The sequence below is a fragment of the Pelobates fuscus genome, chromosome 8 (assembly GCF_036172605.1).
Source record: "Pelobates fuscus isolate aPelFus1 chromosome 8, aPelFus1.pri, whole genome shotgun sequence".
In the NCBI taxonomy this organism is placed as follows: domain Eukaryota; kingdom Metazoa; phylum Chordata; class Amphibia; order Anura; family Pelobatidae; genus Pelobates; species Pelobates fuscus.
Window position 1 is genome coordinate 47,035,535 of NC_086324.1, and position 20,475 is coordinate 47,056,009.

Consider the following 20,475-nt stretch of genomic DNA (forward strand, 5'->3'; position numbering starts at 1 on the left):
TTCTGGAGTGCTGGAGCGGATCTGTACCTGGGGTTCAGTGGAGCTGTTTTGAGGCGGGCGGCTGTGAGCCCATTAGAGGCGGCGAGGGAGCTGTAATCCTCCTGCTCTACACACATTTACCGTCACACATAGGCACACAGCCCCACACACACACACACACAGCTACAGTCACATACAAGCAGACAGTCAAACACTCAGAGACAGACACACACACACGCAGTTATAGTCACGCACAGGCAGACAGTCTCACACAAATGGACACAGTTGAGCGCACACACACACAGTTGCCTCTATCCATTATGGGCTGTCCTGTGCAGCAGTTACCCCGACCAAAATTTTCCGGGCACCTTTAGCCCTGCCCTGCTGTCATTTGGCCCAGCCCCTGCCACAATGTGTTTTTTTTTTTTTTTTTTTTTTAATCCCGGGTGGAGGATTCATTATTTTACACCAGGGATTATTAAAAAACAAACAAACACGTTTTCCTTGTTAGTGTGCCTGCATTTGGGGGGGGGGAGGCAAGGAGCATGATGTAGGAGGGGCATGGCCCCCTCTGTCCCTCCCCCCTCTAGCGACGCCACTGACTACAAGAACTGACAGGCAGGAGGGGAGCGCTACCCCTTCTATTAGGCTATTAGAGCGCCTGCTACTTAGCTAACTAAGCTAATGGAAGTGGGAAGTGAATCTCCCCCAGCTGTTTCACTATTTTGAATTTTAAAAGTGCTAATTTCACAATTAAATTATCACTTTTATAAATGGGGATTTTAATGGGATACTCAACAGCCATATAGCAATTCAGCAAGCTGAAGTGCTCTATGGGTGTGGAGTGCTCCTTTACTATGGTATGGAACTCTAATTAGAACTCTTGCCATGTCCAATTAGTTTATGTATGAGGTTATAACCGTGTGATTTGCTGTTTAGCTTTTTGCATCTACGTGCAGGTATACCTAAAAAAGTAGGTATTGAGTGACTATATATATACACGTCTATATTATATACAAACACAGATAATCACACAGGCAATGGCTAGCTTTTTGTTCTTTAATTCTGGAGCTATACATGAGCAATTTCTGGCACTAAGAAAGAAAATCTAATTTCGAGCAGGTATGTTGGCCTTCATTTGGCAACCGGTCGTCAGTTCACCTAGCTCACTGTTTAGTGAATAAGGTCCCTCAGTCTGGACAATGTGTCGCCTTCAGTTTTTCTTAGAAGAGGTTTCCATAGTCATGATGCCTTCTCATGCCTTTCTTTGGTTTCATATGCATGCATTACATCCAGATTAACGGGCAGCCACTCGATGCCAAATCTTTGAAATGCCTCTGTAAGATATACCCGCCGTGACATTTGAGTTGCTGTATATTCATAGAAATTAGAATTGGAGTCTATAGCAGATAGACTTTTTAAAATATAAATTAGAATTGTAACTCCTCTTCATATCTTTTGCTGTAATACTTTGGGTATTCTTTTGTCCAAACTAAAACCAACATTTTAACAGATGTTAAGCACAACACAATGATTACACTACAAGGAGTCTTGGAGGAATACTTTATTTTAATTGTTAATAATTACTTGTAATATGTGCATAGTTCTTTCATTGCCATTACTGGACCAAAACAAACACAATACTCGGGCACAGTCTCCTCTACACAAAATTCACCCACCACACACACTCTTAACCAGCACACATAAACACACTCAGCCCCCCATAGAGCTCTCAGCTTCTTCTTCCACACACAGCACTCAGCCACTACACACCTGTCTAGGGTCCTGGGTAACCTTCATTTGTCTCTGTTTATGGTGATTAAATTAATGCAACTACGAGTTAACCATAGGTTACATAAGCAAGGGCACATCTAAGGCATTACCATAATTTGTAAAATATTTGCTTGACGAGCACCAGAGCTAAAAAGTTATTTAATCCTATGACCATGGATGTGCCTCTCAAAATTCTACACATATAAGTTCACCACCATTAAATAAATGGCATGGAAATAACTTAATAGTAACATATAATTCTCCTTAGACCATGGGAAGCCTACAGTTAGGTTTTGACGGTTTTGTGTGTTTTCTCAGATACAGTTTGATTGAAGATCATGTCAGTTAAATTCCAAAAAACACATGGGAATCCACCTGCTGGCTGTCACTGTCCCCGGGTATTGTAGTCTAGTCTAATGTTACATAACAAAAATACAGAATCAATATAACAAACAAATAGATTTTAATCAGCCATTATCTGCTTACAGTGATTTGGGGAAGTTTGAGACTTATCGTAGGGGACCAAAGAGCCTGATATGCAAAGTGTTATTGATAAGGTCAGTTGCTGACAGATGACAGATTTTTTTTTTTGCATGTACAATGTATTGTCATTACATGGAAATACTCCTGTCGAATACCCCAATGTACTAGTTAATTTCCTGTTTTATCAAAACAGTTATGTTTTTGTTCTACATTCAGTTTTCTTTTTTTTTATTTTGCAACTTGTTATGTAATTGCAAATGCCCATCTTGAATAATTCCATGTATAGGTTGGCAGATCATAATGAGGGTTGTAGCTCAAAGACAGCTGTCTACTGAGGTCTGCTGCTGCCTCTGCAAATATACTTTTTTTGTTTTAATAACTAATAAAATTGTTTGTGTTAATACATTTCACAAGTATTGATACATGGTTGTATGTCATTACAGAAATATCTACTATAAATCAGTTTGATGACAGTGTTTAAGATCAATTTGTGAAAAGCCAATACGTTAATGATATACAAAGGTAGACAAAAAGTAAAGTAATCCAGTCTATTTCTGAAAGAGGTGACCTGTCATCTTCCCATCGGATGCCGTCAATAGAAGAAAAGGAGTTTCTACAAATGGACGTGTGTGCAATATATTGGTCAGGATCTTTCTTGCACACCTCTCGAATGACCAAAGTGTTTTTGCTTTCTTCTCCATAATCTGTAGAATGTTTGTGTTCTTTTTGGAACCTGAAGCAAAAAGTTAGTACTCATGTCAGATTTGCATAGGACAGTGAATTCCGAACTACGGAACTAGTGATAGGTAACAACTCCAACTGCACATTCCGTTAATCATTCAATTATTAAGACTCATTTCATGTTATTGTAGATAATCAGTCATTCATATATATCTTCCACACATTCTTTAGGAGGTATATATCCTCAGTGAGATTTAAATATATATCTTCCATTTTCTGGGGCCTCTTTAAATCTAGAAACTTATCAACCCTTTTAGTGTCCAAACAGTGAGACCCAGCTATTGCTCTTTGGGAGGTTAAGGAGATATCCCTTAACAGTTCTTGTGTTTGTTTTTGTTGTGGAGTCTGTAGAAGTAGCAGCTGTGCAAACCTTTCATTGCTCTCTCACAAACAGCTGTTCTATATTCCAGTTTCTCAACCCAGTCCTCACAGCATACCCCCAGTCTTGGATTTAGACATTTCCCAATTTTATTCTCATAAGAAAATTGACTGTTTGGGTGTCTTGAGCACTGGTTTGGGAAGCACTGTTAATCCATAGCACAGCAGTATGATGTTGCATACCAACATTAATTGTCAGTCAACAACTTGAACATGACTAACAGAGTTATTCAATAAAGTGAAAATTGCTGGGAGTTCAAAGTCAATAAGTTGATCTTTGTGGATTGTGTCCTGCCCCCTCCTCCTTCCCCACCTGTACCCGTTATGGCATTGGCAGGCAATCAGTAGGGTACAGTCACAATATGTTTATTTTTTTAGAGGAACAGGCTGAATGGAAGGGGCTAAGAACTGGTGAGGGGAACTTGACAAGCTGCACTGGAAGGATGGAGTTTAAACATTAAAAGGTGTATTAAGGCACTTGGAAGCTCAGTGAGGGATATACGCACTGGAAATATTGCAGAGACACAAGGTAGACTTATTGTAACTGGAGGGGATAGGGGAACCAATGGACAATAGGTGGACTAAAAAAACATAGAAAAGAATCATGGGAAAATCAGAAAGTTAAGTATGGGGTGGTAGTGATAAGTGGAGGAAGAAAGCTTTGCAGATTGAGGGTATTTTTGTACAGATCTATAGATCATTTCGTGCAGATCGATATATCCCAAAACTGAATTCCGTAGAATTTAAGGCAGAATAGCAAAATCTAGGATAAACCGTTAAACAAAAGGCAAATATTTTTTCCATATTCACTAGGGATCTCCAGATCCCAAACCTAACTGTATTAACAAGGCAATCAAAAACATAAATATATTTCCTAGATTGACATGTAGAGAAACTAGCTTTGGATTTATGGAATGAGAAAGGCTCCCAGCATAGACAGAAATAGCGTGACACAAAATGGCACACTGCTCATCACTAATAACCGCTGAGGATATATATCAATTTAGCAGCTGCATTCATTTTAGTAAACACACAGGCGGGTGTAGGTGGGGAGCACCAGTGCAAATTGCTGGGTAGCCAGGAATATATTTTTTTAGCAGCAGGAGCTGACTGAGGGACTACCCCCATTCCTTCTTTAAATGCCCACATCCAAGTTAAAACAATACTGTCAGAGCCACCATTCGGCAAGCCTGTTGCACATTTAATTGTTTTGTTGGGCAGTAAGCAGGGTAGCAGAGGTATCAAAATAGCTGCATGCATATCTAAATGTCTGTATGCATGTTTGTAAGTTTATGTATCCTTATTTTTTATTTGTTATTTTTTTTTTATTAACACACTGGGAACTTAGGTTGTCTATTTATTTTAATGCAGGTGTATATGTCCACTTTGTTTTTGTAAATTGCCACAATATATCACAGTGCCACTCTCAATTCTGGGCTCTGGATCCAACCCTGGTTAAAGAGATGTATACAACAAGGTTGTTTGACAGGTTTTGATACCACACGAATGTAATGTGCCCACGGGTTGAATAATGAAGACGTCTGCTAGAGACGCTGGGGTAGGCAATCTTCGGCACTCCAGATGCGGTGGACTACATCTCCCATAATCCTTTTACAGTCATAATACCTGCAAAGCATCATGGGAGGTGTAGTCCAAAATATCTGGAGTGTCGAAGATTGCCTACTCAAGATGCAATCATTTCTTTTGCAACTAATATAAATCTGGATTGAAACAAACAGCCTCCACGATGGACTGACTGGAGAGGGAGTCTCATTCCCCAAAGTTATGAATTCAATACAAAGCAGTAGCATAGATGGGCCAGCATTCTCCCCTGTATTTCGCTATAGAAGAAAAGGTGGTGGTCTTGAGCAAAAAAGGTGAGCAGTGGAGAGAACACAGCAAGCAAGAAGTTTGTGGTGATGGAGCGGGTCGAAAATTATAACCCTGCCCACTCTCTTTTAGGAGAAAGGATTGGCCAAAAATCCTAGACATAATTTATTATAGTCAGAAACATTCGTGCAAACCAAAGAAAATCCGGTGTGATAGCGGTAAGTATCAGAGCAGCAGGGAATGCAGAAGGAAGCACATCATCATTTATTTGGCTTAGATATGAAAAGAAAAAACAAACAAACAAACTAACAAAAAACACAGGGGTTTTACTTTACCTTTAAAAATAAAATTCAGAAACAAAATCAACACACTCTGGCAATTTGTATGTATTTTTTTTAGATACATTTAACAATTGCACTAAACTGATTGGACAACACTTTTTATTTATTAAAAACTTTTGTATTGATGCATGTTGGGGTTCTCTCTGTACAAACACTAAACGCTATCTTAATTTTGCGACAGGATACAGCTTTGAACTAGCACTGGCTTGCAATAAATTAAACAAAATAACACTATATCAAACAATTCAGTGAAAGTGAATTAGCTTGTTACGTAAAACCAACAGCATAATTTCCTAAAGGAAAAAAAAAAGAATGTTACACAGAAAGCATTCGGTTGGAAAAACTTGACAGATTAACAGCTCTGTAAAATACGCAGAGGTTACGTTTCTGCCTCTTTTGGCACTGAGCAGATTTTCTTTTTAGAATCCAAGCATTCGATTGGGCTAGTTAGAATATTCTCAAAGTGGTTTCAAGCATGAAATTCAGAGTTAAATATTCTTGTGGAATGTTGTGTTAAAAAAAATAAATAATAAAAAAAAAAACAGTAAGTAAGTATGAATATTGTAGAGTGTGAGATGTTAAAGAAACTTAACATGAAATATAAGAGACCATGCCATTGGTTACACACAAATAGGTGACTATTGTGATTGCATTAGTACACTTAGAAATTAAAGGGAATCACTGTTCTTCATTGTACGCTACCCACCATGTTAGAGTTGGCTCTGGACAACTTGTTACTTCTACTTCCAAAGTCACCGGGGAGCCTTCTTTAACAGTGATATTAGGCAGGGGCTTGGAGAAGCCAGAGGTCTGACCTGCAACATTAACGCTGCTGTGTTTTTCTGAAACGCTTTTAATCGCTTCTTGTGTCACCATATGTCTCTGGCAGCTTTTGGCTGGGTCTGATTGAAACACGAGACTTGAGAATTCATCTGGGGTTGCATGCAGCCTATCTTTAGGATTAGATGTATTACTGGGGACATGCAATTGTTCTGTTTTTTCCATGCTTGTGTAAACAGAATGATGTTGCATGTGAGTTTCATGCACTTGATTTGACATGCTGTAGTTAGGTTTAGATTTTGCAGGAGACGTATTTAACAAATATCGGGTTTCGTTGCCTACGGTTGAAAGAAGCGCGGAGGGAGATTCTATTTTATAAGAAACAGTGGGAGAATAGAATCTCTCTGCAAAGCTCGAAGTCCTTTCCCTTTTAACGTGGGAAGTGTCAGTATAAGCAATGGGGGTTACGATATCTGAGCCTGCGTCCGTTACCCTTTTGCCGCTCGAGTTCGTCTGCATATGCATGCTGTATGAGCTAACATGCATGCTGTGGGAGCTATAGCAATGCTGCTCTTCCTGCTCGGTTTCAGATTGAGGGAGGTTGGATTCGGGTGTTTCAGCAAGCGGAGGCAGGGAGATGTCATCGGGCGATATGCACTCATATTCATCGCCAGACGCAGCTTCCTCTGCTAGGGATTCAGGCCGCAAATCCATGTCTGTTAGCATACTACCGTCTTTGGCAGAGGATGGTAGATCTATGGGTTGGGACGAAAGTTCTTCGGAGGCAGGATTCGTGGGCGTTTCCAGCATTTTACATGGTTCCTTCAAGAAAGTAGAAGAAATAACATAAATAAGATCTTGTTGTTTGTTATTGCAGATGTTACAAAGTGGCAAAATGTCTCTCGTGTACGAAGTTTAAGCTTGAAAAATGCCAGTATACATAGTTACATACAAATAGGCAGATTTAAAAAATAAATAAAAAAAAGCAATTTGGAGTAATTCTGGAGAAATTTGTAGCAATGACAAGACCTTCCAAAGGAAAATACATTTACCCCCCCCCCCCTAATTTTTCGTAATTCAAGCATCTTAGAAGCTGAGAGTGATAGGAGTTAAAGACCACAGCACCTTGAATTAGGTAACTCCTAAACCAAAGTCCCTCCTTTACATATTCTTAAACATGTATCACTGTGTACACTGCCATACCATGCCCTTTTACAGCACTGATGCTCATTGTAGTTGTGTACTCATCGTTATAGTGACCACTATAAATATTACAATGCTAAAATGCTGCTGCAGCCTTTTAATGTGAAAACTCTTTAGCAGGGGTGCCCAGAAGGTAGACCCATAGATGTTGAAGAACTACAACTCCCATGATGCTTTGCATGCCTTCAAAATGACAAAGCATGATGGAAACTGTAGTTTTAAGACATCCGGGGATCTGCTTTATAGCGTTACTATAATGACCGTTGCATTTTAAAGATGCTGTTTAAAAGAGAACCACCGTTTCTTTGGAAATTGCATCACAGAAAAAAAAATCACAGAAAAGTCACCAATACCTTGTGTTAACCGAACTTTCTTGTTATGCACTTTCTTTTTCCATTTCTATTAAATATTTAGCAAATTACATCACAAACCTATTTAGCGCAATCATAGCCAGGGCACACGTGGTGAATAAAGAGGAGAAATACAAACTTTGTTTAATTACTCCTCTTCTCTCTATTTTTTCTCTATACAAAGGACGGAGCTTGTATCAATGACCGACAGGGAGCTAAAACAGAGGCCCCCAGATGCAGGATAAAAAGGTGTGGATTTCTACATTTCAATTTATTTTCCACACCTCACAAACACATATTTGGTAAATATGAGAAAACATATTAAAAGGAAACTATAGGGAAACAAAGTTGTTTTCCTGGTACTTTAACTATTATAGTGCCCACTAGGTGGTGCAGAAGGGGTTAAAAAAAAAAAACCTTCTACACTTACCCGATTCCATCGCTGATGTCCCTCGGCGCTAGTTCAGGCTCCGCCTCTGCTCCTCCACTGCCGACGTCAGCTGGCGGGGAACCTAGTGTGCATGCTCGCCGATTGCCGTGTTCGCAATAGGATTTTCCCCATAGGAAAACATAATACAATGATTTCCTAGGGGGTTTAGGGTGACTCTGGATAGCATAGTGTGAGGACGTCTACCGTCAGTTAGGTGACCAAAAATCGCCTAACCACCCAGCCACTTTATAGGGATTTAACCCTCCAAGGCAATTATTGCAGTTTCTCAGAAACTGCAATAATTACCACTGCGTGGTTAAGGGACCTAGAACACTGCACCCAGATCACTTCAATTAGCTGGAGTGGTCTGGGTGCCTATAGTGTCCCTTTAATATTTCAATTCCCTTTATTTTATTTTTAGTGGCAGTGTGGCGCTGTTCTGAGAAATCTTAGGTGGCTTACTAATAATCTATTCAACTAAAATGTAATTTACAACAAGAACAATGTATCTCATTTACACAGAGCTCTGTTATACACTCAGAAACACCAACAACATGGAGCTATTAGAAAAGAGGGACAGAGGAATTTGTGCCCAAAATAGAGACTCTCTCTCCTTAATAGGGACACTCGGGAGGTACGTATTTGACTAACAGAGGAACATTTCAAATGGTCAAAGATGTCCTGGAATATTCTTTAATAATAACCCCATATGGATTTTTATATATTGTATGTCACATATATACCTCAATGCACCTTCTGGTCCAGAGTATCACAGCTGTCATCTCTGTGAGTCATTCATACAGTCTAATTTAGTGAAGGAATAGGATGATTAATGGCTCTGCTTCATACGGTTATACAACAGCAACTTATATCAGCATTTATATATAGTACAAGCCCACAGAACTGGAACTGATCTAGACTATTATTAGTGAAACCAGACATACTGCTTACAGCCCTCCTTAGAAACAAAAAAGCTATCTATATATGTCTACATTTCATATTTTATAGTAAATTATAAAACAAATAATACTTCCATATTACAATAGCATCAAGCCTATAAATTACCATTCTTTTAATACAATCTGCTAAGAAGTTACATAGTTACATAGTTAGATAGCTGAAAAGAGACTTGCGTCCATCAAGTTCAGCCTTCCTCACATTTGTTTTTTGCTGTTGATCCAAAAGGCAAAAAAACCCAAAAAAAAAACCCAGCTTGAAGCACAATTTAGCAACAAGCTAGGACAAAAAAATCCTTCTTGACCCCAGAATGGCAGTCAGATTTATCCTTGAATCAAGCAGTTATTACCCTACATTGAAAGATTATATCCTTGAATATTCTGTCTTTGCAAGTATGCATCTAGTAGCTGTTTGAACATCTGTATGGACTCTGATAAAACCACTTCTTCAGGCAGAGAATTCCACATCCTGATTGTTCTTACAGTAAAAAAAACTTTCCTTTGCCTTAGACGAAATCTTCTTCCAGTCTAAACGCATGGCCTCGTGTCCTATGTAAAGTCCGGTTTGTGAACAGATTTCCACACAATGGTTTGTATTGGCCCCGAATATATTTGTATAATGTTATCATATCCCCTCTCAGGCGACGTTTTTCTAAACTAAATAGGTTTAAATTTGTTAACCTTTCTTCATAGCTGATATGTTCCATTCCTTTTATTAATTTTGTAGCCCGCCTCTGCACTTTTTCTAGTGCCATGATATCCTTCTTTAGTCTTTAGGTGCCCAAAATTGCACAGCATATTCAATATGTGGTCTTACCAGTGATTTATAGAGAGGCAAAATGATATTCTCGTCCCGAGAATGAATGCCCTTTTTCATGCATGACAATACCTTACTGGCCTTGGCCACTGCTGATTGACATTGCACATTGTTGCATAGTTTGTTGTCTATAACAATTCCCAAGTCCTTTTCGTGTGTTGTTATCCCTAATTCACTTCCATTAAGGGTATACGTTGCTTGTGTATTCTTTACGCCGAAGTGCATAACTTTGCATTTTTCAACATTAAATTAAGTATTTATAGTAATTAAGTATTTATTAAGTATTTATTAAAATTATATTAATGTACTTACCACTGCCATGTAACCAAATATAGTCTTACATCTCTATATACAGTGAGGGTAAAAAAGTATTTGATCCCCTGCTGATTTTGAACGTTTGACCACTGACAAAGAAGTGATCAGTCTATAATTTTAATGGTAGCTGTATTCTAACAGTGAGAGACAGAATACCAACAAAAATAATAAAATCCAGAAAAACACAAAAAAGGAGTCAAAAAAAGTTATAGATTGATTTGCATGTCAATGAGTGAAATAAGTATTTGACCCCTTGACTTAGTACTTGATGGCAAAACCCTTGTTGGCAAACACAAAGGTCAGACGTTTCTTGTAGTTACCCACCAGATTTTCACACATCTCAGGAGGGATTTTGTCCCACTCCTCTTTGCAGATCCTCTCCAAGTCATTAAGGTTTTGAGGCTGACGTTTGGCAACTCGAACTTTCAGCTCCCTCCACAGATTTTCTATGGGACTAAGGTCTGGAGACTGGCTAGGCCATTCCAGGACCTTAATGTGCTTCTTCTTGAGCGACTCCTTTGTTGCATTGGCTGTGTGTTTTGGGTCATTGTCATGCTGGAATACCCATCCACGACCCATTTTCAATGCCCTGGCCGAGGGAAGGAGTTTCTCACCTAACATTTGATGGTACATGGCCCCATCCATCGTCCCTTTGATGGGGTGCAGTTGTCCTATTCCCTTAGCAGAAAAACAATCCAAAGCATTATTTTTCCACCTCCAAGTTTGACAGTGGGGATGGTGTTCTTGGGGTCATAGGCAGCATTCCTCCTTCTCCAAACACGGCGAGTTGAGTTGATGCCAAAGAGCTTAACTTTGGTCTCATCTGACCACAACACTTTCACCCATTTCTCCTCTGATGTAAAAAAGATGTAAAAGATTAAATCCTACTTTCCATCTAAGGATCCAGAGTCCAGAATATGTAGCAGATAAGCAGTGTGCTGAAAGTGTTACCACTCCCTTGGTGCAGTAGAAATTCAGAAAATGTCCAAGGATCTAGCCGAAATGCTGCAAGTTCAAATGGAGGGATGACAAAGCACTTAACTGCCAAAGGTGTCTGCCTGGAAAGATAACATGTAAGGCTTCTAACTCATCCACGCGTTCCACCCGTACTCAGCGGGCTTTTTCAGACACCTTTGGCAGTTAAGTGCTTTGTCATCCCTCCATTTGAACTTGCAGCATTTCTAGATCCTTGGACATTTTCTGGATTTCTACTGCACCAACGGAGTGGTAATACTTTCAGCACACTGCTTATCTGATAAATATTCTGGGCTCTGGATCCTTAGATGGAAAGTAGGATTTAAACACCATCTTTTTTACCGTGTATGAGTTTTTTAAAGGATTTAAAGTTTTAATTTTACATGATATTAATAAACTGTGTTGCACTTTCTCTGCTTGGTTTGTATCTTTGAAGATACTTTACTGTGATCACTGCTGTTGGATACAAAGTTTACACAGAATACTCCTAATTTCCTAAACCACCGCTGTGGAGGTGGAAATCATACACATTTACCTCAATACCCAGCTTCCCCACAAACACTGATTTGGGGCTATTGCACAGCGCTGACATTTATCTACTTTTGGACATTCTATCACATAGGTTTGCAGAATAACCTTTTATGTCTGGCAACTAAAAAAAATCTTATCTTTAGACTTTTAATATTTGGTGTCATACAGATGATTTAATTTTATATTGCGCTTTTTTGTTCTATTTTTTGTGTATTCTAATTGTTTTCTTGGTGACTATGGTCCCAGCTGCCTTAAGATGCCCGTGTAGTTTTGGGCATCGTTCTCATGATCATTGAAACTCCTCAGGTGAGATCTTGCATGGAGCACCAGACCGAGGGAGACTGACAGTTATTTTGTGTTTCTTCCATCTGCGAATAATCGCATCAACTGTTGTCACCTTCTCACCAAGCTGCTTGGCGATAGCATTGTAGCCCATTCCAGCCTTGTGTCGGTCTACAGTCTTGTCCCTGACATTCTTGGACAGCTCTTTGATCTTGGCCATGGAGGAGAGTTTGGAATCTGATTGATTGATTGCTTCTGTGGACAGGTGTCTTTTATACAGGTAACGAGCTGAGATTAGGAGCACTCCCTTTAAGGAGTACCGTACGGGACACTCCACAGAGGCAGCCCTATGATAGATGCAACGCTTAAGGGCTGGTGCTCAATCCGCTACTCAAAAAATGTACTATGTCCCCAAATCCATTGACACCCATAACACACAACCCGGAACTTGCGGACGGCCTGCGACCGGCCAAAGTGGTCGGCTTTCAGGCTTCGGACTGGACACGTATCCATCACTGGTGCACCTCGACTCAACTAAAGACCCTTCCGAACTGATCCCTTGACGGACAGCTGAGCCCCATGGAAAGATTTTGATACCACCAAATACGCTTGTATTACACATCCACGGCGGGGCAAACCCAGTTCCAGAAACCACTTACACAATTTGAACAACTGTGCAAGACTCGTGAACTATTGTACAAAGGGATCTCCACCCTCTACACTATGCTTCTTACAGGATGTGATGGACAGCCACCTGGGTTCACCTTGAGATGGGAGAGTGCTGTAGGGGAGACACTTACTGAAAGTGAATGGGACAAAATTTACACCCTGACACATAAGTGCTCCATTAGCTCTAAGTAACAGGAACTAAGCTACAAGCTCTTAACACTCTGGTACCGGACATCAGACGTCCTACACCACATAAACCCAGAGACCCCAGCGGTCTGCTGGCGCTGAAGAGGAGAAGAGGGCACAAACCTCCACATCTGGTGGTCATGCCCAGTGATTTCCCCTTACTGGGCTATGGTGCACGCTAAAACCCGCAATATTACAACTTCTTCAGATGCTTCTACACCATAAACCAGTCCCATTGCCTCATACAAGAAGTCCATAACTATCCACCTACTCACAGCAGCAAAATTCCTAATCCTGACACTATGGAAACAGATGGGTGTGCCTACCTTCCAGCAATGGGCCACCAGGGTCAAAGAGATCCATAGCATGGAGACCTGAGAGGCTGCTCTGACAAATATGCCTTGACTTGGTACCCATGCATGCACTATATCTCCAGGACTTGTCCCTAAAAAACACAAACTTTCCCGCATCCAGACGAGCCCGTCCTCCAAGCCAGAGTGCAACTCATGACAGAGCAGGCGACACACCTAGACCTTTATAGCAGGGGAGAGCCAGACCACCCAGAAGACTAAGCCACACACTTTCTCCCCCCCTTTATCCTTCTTTTTTCTCTTCCCTCTCTTTCCTACTCTCTTCCCTCACTCGCTCTCATACTCCCATTCACTCTCATACAAGCGCATCTTCTACATCTTCCCACAACCTTACCCCTGAAAGCCACCCTTCCCAGCTCCCACCTCCCTTCTTACCCACTCTCCCTACCCAACTGAACACCAATTTGAACGCAATTGCTCACCTACAGCCCAAATACAACTACCAGATGATGCCCGCAATGTTTAACCTAAGACCAAATCAGAGACACATGAAATATGGCACGACTCAGATACGAAGCTACGTAAAGCGCATCACTCACTGTATCCTTAGATAACAACTGAACTAACAGTAAGACCACAGATGCATAATACATGTGACCAAAGTTCTAACATATGCTTTAAGTTCTTCCATTTCTATTTCTCTCCTATGTGAAAAAACTAAACTCAAATAAAGATTGTAAAAAAAAAAAAGAAATAAAGTCTGTTCATTTTTATTTTGATTCCTCATTCTTCTGGATACCAAGTTGTTCCCGTGAACCTTCTTCAAGCTAACCCATTTGTGGATGAAATGCACCTATAGTTCAGAGCCAATCTTTAAAATGGCTCTGTGAATTGTGAGTGTTCCATTTTACTTAATCGCCTCGCTATTTGTGTTTACAAATTACACTACTTTTTATGTCTTTATTATACAGGGTCAAATTAGGGTTTTAATTGAAAAAAAGACCCATCTATTATAAACTGAAAAGGTAAATTATAATTATTGTGTGCGCGTTTACCTTTTTTGTTTGGAAGAAAATGGAGTATATCCACCCTCCTCACAAGGTTGAATAATGATCACTGAATCAAATTTATAACACAATTAGGAGAACACATACATTGTATCAATGGTTCTGTTGTTGTTTTTTAAATCTAATTAACAATTTGTTAATGAGAAATACCTGCAGTTTTTCCTCAAGTTCCTTTAAGTATATGTATAAATCATTCACAGAGTGAATACTTTCTTTGTGTTTTGTGATTGTCTTCTCTATATACTTCATCCCTTCATCGGGTCCTGGAAAAACATCAAAATAAAATCTGAAACATGATAAATGTATATTAAGAACAAGACTTATTGTCTCATCATGCATAATTCTTTTGCATTTTTGTAACTCATTTTAATGTTGTTTTCATTTTGCCATCATGTTAACCTTGTAGAAAAGCTCACAGTAGGACTGTGGTTTTCAACCATTTGGCCTTATTCCTCTCCAAGATCAGAGAAACAACTTGCTTGTTTTCCATCCGATTCCCAACCAACTGCAAGCTGTCTGCTATAATGGGTGAGGTGGGTCGCTTGCCGATCTTACACTGGAAACTATCACGCCCATGATTGAGGGGTCATTAATGAGGGTCCTGGACAGGGTGCAAATTCTTCAGTAGAATCATTGAATAATCATTCTGAATACGGACCTGAGACCTGTGCTTTCCACTGATTGCTTTTACTATTTTTCCAGCCGGCCACAATTTTTAGAAATAGTTTTTAACAAACTAAATGAAACTGTTTTGTTTAAAGAGCTGAACGCTTTAGACTCGATATTATCCATATAATTTACCGTATTTTTCGCTCCATAAGACGCACTTTTTTTCCCCTCAAAAGTGAGGGGAAATGTCTGTGCGTCTTATGGAGCGAATATGAAGCTTTACTTACCTGTCTTGCAGCGTTGTCCGGCAGCACAGGGCGCACCGCGGTAGTGGAACTTGAATTTCATGTTCCGGTTTCCGGCGGGACTGAAAGGAAGTGTGCACAAGCTGAGTGCGCACTTCCTTTCAGTCCCGCCGGAAACCGGAACATGAAATTCAAGTTCCACTACCGCGGTGCGCCCTGTGCTGCCGGACAACGCTGCAAGACAGGTAAGTAATTATGGGACAAGGGGAGGGGGACAGTAAGGGGGGGAGGGGGACAGTAAGGGGGGGAGAGGGACAGTAAGGGGGGAGGGGGACAGTAAGGGGGGAGGGGGACAGTAAGGGGGGGGGGGTGAAGTCTATGGGGGGGAGATGAAGTCTATGGGGAGGGGGTGGATGAAGTCTATGGGGAGGGGGTGGATGAAGTCTATGGGGAGGGGGGAGATAAGGTCTATGGGGAGGGGGTGGATGAAGTCTATGGGGAGGGGGTGGATGAAGTCTATGGGGAGGGGGTGGATGAAGTCTATGGGGAGGGGGGGGATGAAGACTATGGGGAGGGGGTGGATGAAGACTATGGGGAGGGGGTGGATGAAGTCTATGGGGAGGGGGTGGATGAAGTCTATGGGGAGGGGGTGGATGAAGTCTATGGGGAGGGGGTGGATGAAGTCTATGGGGAGGGGGGGTAGATAAGGTCTATGGGGAGGGGGTGGATGAAGACTATGGGGAGGGGGTGGATGAAGACTATGGGGAGGATGAAGACTATGGGGAGGGGGGGATGAAGACTATGGGGAGGGGGTGGATGAAGTCTATGGGGAGGGGGTGGATGAAGTCTATGGGGAGGGGGTGGATGAAGTCTATGGGTAGGGGGTGGGTGAAGACTATGGGGAGGGGGTGAGTGAAGACTATGGGAGAGAGGAGAAGACTATGGGAGGGGGGGGACACTATGGGACAGGGGAGGAAAAATATTCTGTACAAACTGTCCCATAGTAAGAAACACTATGGGACAGTTTGTTCAGAATAATTTTTTTCTGGGTTTCTTCCTCTAAAAACTAGATGCGTCTTATGGTGAGGTGCGTCTTATGGAGCGAAAAATACGGTATTTGGGTTTCTCAGTGAATTGATTTTTTTCTTTCTATATATAGACTTAATGTCTTACCATATATATGGCTGGCAATATTAGTCATTTCCTGTATCCTTTCCTCTTGTTGAGGGACGGTCGGTTCTACAAACTTGTTAAATTGTTTAAGGAGAATTTCTATGGCTTCCACTGTTTTACATTCTGCTGAATAACGTCCCACTCTGACAACTGTAGCGCAAGCTTCTTCACTCCAAAACTGGCACTGAAATAGAGTGTAAAAAATATATATTATGGCAGTGCATCATGGGAAACAGTTCACAACAGTTAGAACTCTGTAGATCATCCATCAGTGTGATAAAGTTGCAGGTACAGGTTCCATGTAATGTGTAGGATTTTAGGGAGAAAATGTATCTCTTAAACGAACATTGTATCTTTACACTGGAAACTTAAATCGAGTTTTCTAATCATATATATTCACTATTAAACCAGGAATGTGACTCTCTGTTTACTTATCGTTGTAAAGAACCAAAGGTAAAAAGACAAGTATATTTATCAGCAGGTCAGCTGTAGCTTGTGCAGTTTTACTGAGCATTAGGTTTTTAAAAAAATAATATAAAAATAAAGACTACAGTCCTTTACAGTCTTGGATTCAGTGGGACAGTCACAATTTCGGTCCATTGTCATTTAATCATAGGTTTAATTTTGGGTGAATAAAAACAATTAATGTAATATTGTAAATATGCATCCAGACCACTTCAGCTCATTGAAGTGGTGTGGAGACATATTCCCAGTTCCCTTAACCCTACAAAGGTAATTATTGCAGTTTTTATTAAAGTGCAATAATTACCTTTGTCAGTTAATTCCACCTATACTGTCTGTCTGCCAGACAGCCACTAGAGGCACATCCTGGTCATGAGGAAGTCCAGTGTCACCCGCTGGCTGACATCGGAGGGAGATGAGCGGAGGTGGAGCCCCAGGCAGACATCGGCACTGGACTCAGGTAAGTCACAGAAGGAGATTTTAACATTTACTGCACCATGGGGGGATTGTAGGGGCGGGGAAGGGTGACCAAGGGGAGGCACTTAAGGGAGCTTTAGTGCAAGGAAAACAACTTTGTTTTCCTGGCACTATGGTTTCCCTTTACCTCTCGTTTACAGTAGCTCTCTGCAATCAATTATTTTGTTTGGTTCTCTAGTGGTCAGAGCACATTGGTGGTCGATTACCTCTTCCATTATATGTTGTAGATCTTCTGCCATTTCAAGGTTCTGTTTATATTCTTCCACAACAAAGTTGAAGTCATTCACTTTTTTCAGCAAATCACATACTGCTTCCTTAAAAACATCTGCTTTATCAGCTTGCTGAGAGACAACACCTGTAAAGGTCTTCTTTTCTAAATTATCAATTTTTTTCTTTAAAACCTAAACGGAAAAATAAAAACATCGCAACGTAACTAGTGCGTGCATAGCAAGAATAATGTATGCAAAGCTAAAGGGACAACCACGTGGCTGTGTACAAATCTTCATATTTTTGGAGAGAGAGATTGAGAGAGGGATGGACAGAATACATATTGGTGAAATGTTTATAAATAGAAAATTACGAGTTCTGGAGACACACTAATAAATATCCCTTGTAGTATTTTTTTTTTTTTAAATTAAGGTTAGAGCCTTTAGCCTTGTGGTCTATCATTATATCTACATATCATGTGTATCATTATATATATTAACAATTACAAACTAAAACATTTAACTCTGAACAAATTGAGGGTTCTTTCACATGATGAAGTTGAACGATACCATAGCCTACTACTGCATTTAATAGATTTTAAATTAGCCCGATACTAAAGTTAAAATATAGTACGTAAATTCTATTTTGAACATGCTAACATTCTCCTGCAGTTTACAGCCCCTATATTAAGACACATGTATGAGTGGGAGGGGTGTGACCCAGAAATGCACTAGGGGAACTGAGTCAACCAGCCATAGCAAGCAGACACGTTTTAAGAAATCTCTGCAATATCTCATAGAAATATACGCGATATCTACACTAGTCAGACATCCATTCTCAAATGAAGACATTTTCACATTGCACCAGAGGGACTTGGAATTTTTGATCTGTGAGCTTGCATCCTTCTCTGCCAATACCTATGGCCTAACTATTCACTGCATTCATTCACAGATTTTATATTTTGAAGTAGTGTTTCAAATTAGTTAATATTTTCCATAAGATTAAAATATCAAAAACTGTAGATATATATACACACATTTCTCAAAATATTAAAATATTATTAAAAATACTAAATCATTTGAAAAGCGTATTCAAAAATACTAATTTGAGGCGCAAGGCTCCTTTTTGATAAATCAGCACATCTTTTTTTGCTTTCTTGTATGCATCCATACATCAACACCCTACTTTGGTCCAGAGGCCCTAACCAACCCTTGAAATCTGCACCACAATTATGGTCTTGGGCTGTGCTCTGCTCCCTGTGCGTAGAAATTGTTTTTGTGGAGTACAAACATCTGCACGTCCTAAGTTTGCACTCCCGCCATTAAGCTTCTATTACATTTTATGTTTTTTTTTTTAATTTTACTGCCTCAGGGCTACTGGTGGCCATTATTTACGGAGCAGTGATAGCCCACATGCTTGAAAAGTTGGCCTGCTCTTTATACCAACTTGACACTTTGTGGCTTTCTGGTAAATCACCCCAGTACTTCACTCCAGGGAACCTACCTGCCTTTTGCCTAGATCTTTTGGACTGGTGGTAGTTCCCCCAGTTTGCCTACTCTAAACATCGGAGACTACTCTAACCTTCACTCACATACTCATTTGTTAAGCCTCAGGGCGCAGCTGATATACAGTGAACAGAACAGAGCTCTAATCTAACATACACTTGTGACTTGGGAGATTTTGCACATTTTGGCAAGGAAACAAAGGTTGATACAGCTTTAGAGATATATTAAAGGATCACTATAGTGTCAGGAAAACAAAACGGTTTTCCTGACACTATAGTACCCTCAGGGTCCCCCTCCCGTTGAGCAGAAGGGGTTAAAACCCCTTCAGTTACTCACCTTCTTCCACCGCCGGGCTCCCTTACCTCTCCTCCCCCGCCGACGTCAGCACCCCCGTCTGACATCAGCGGAGCGGAATGCGCATTTCCTATGGACACTATGCGTGATGGAGGCATAATATGCCTCCAGCGTCGCAGATGCGCCTCTAGTGGCTGTCCGGAAGACAGCCACTAGAGGCTGGCCTAACCCCAGTTTCTCTGAAACTGCTATGTTTACAGCAGGCGGGGTTAACCCTAGAGAGACCTGGCACCCAGACCACTTCATTGAGCTGTAGTGGTCTGGGTGACTATAGTGTCCCTTTAATAATATCAATGCCACTCTCAGCTAATTCTTGACAGTGGCTGTGTCACCATGTTTGTTACAGTCTGCAGAAGGGTTCTGTTATATTACATTTACCCTCTGTTTCCCTCACTATTCCTCACTCCCCTTCTCTAGTACTCTTCTTGACTAACCACATCACTGTAGAAAACATTCTCACTAAATATCGTCTTTAAGTTCTGCCAAACAATCTTGTTGTACTAGCTTTTATCTAATTATTTCATTTATTTTTGGGCCTGTGTTGATGTCATTACTTAGTTACAGAGGAAACAAACACGTCATATTCATCGTACTTGGATACAGGCTCAATTGAACATATTGTATGGAGTGCTTTCTATAATCTCTTTTAAATATATTTAATACTAAAAGCACTCACTGCATTTTGAGATTGACAGTCTTTCTGTTTAAGACAAACAGGCAGCTATAAAAGACGTATTCACCAAACATACCATTTAAATATTACTTGCTGCTGAGCTGAATATATGGAAAGGAATCAAGTAAAATTCTATAGATTTTATAAAATATGTTATAACACATGTCACGGATTTCAAAATATAAAGTTGTGGAGAGAGGAGAAAGTAAAACTAGTATTAGTTGGATTTGTGATGAATTTACTTTATGTTGTATGGATGTAGAACATGCAGGATTGTGTAATTTATAAGGTTAACCGGCAAACTGATTTGTATGGGTTTTCTTTGGGGAGAGGTCCAGTCTTTGATATTGAGCTTTTATGAAGCCCCTTTCTG

The 20,475-nt window shown here is 40.4% G+C and overlaps 1 protein-coding gene across 4 annotated transcripts in view; it reads right to left on the bottom strand.

Annotated features, from left to right (window-relative positions):
• Positions 1-1,519: 1,519 nt before the first annotated feature.
• The window catches only part of CCDC141 (coiled-coil domain containing 141), a 136,826-nt gene continuing 117,870 nt past the window's right edge, over positions 1,520-20,475 (bottom strand). The window contains exons 19-24 of one of the 4 annotated variants that reach the window (XM_063429786.1): positions 17,570-17,764; positions 16,425-16,608; positions 14,548-14,660; positions 7,037-7,127; positions 6,232-6,427; positions 1,521-2,968 (exon numbers count right to left, since the gene is read on the bottom strand). In XM_063429786.1, the coding sequence (XP_063285856.1) occupies positions 2,719-2,968; positions 6,232-6,427; positions 7,037-7,127; positions 14,548-14,660; positions 16,425-16,608; positions 17,570-17,764 (1,029 nt within the window). In that variant the 3' untranslated portion in view covers positions 1,521-2,718. Of the gene's footprint in view, positions 2,969-6,231; positions 7,128-14,547; positions 14,661-16,424; positions 16,609-17,569; positions 17,765-20,475 lie in introns of all 4 variants that reach the window. The other 3 variants (XM_063429789.1, XM_063429785.1, XM_063429788.1) reach the window with 3 other exon arrangements.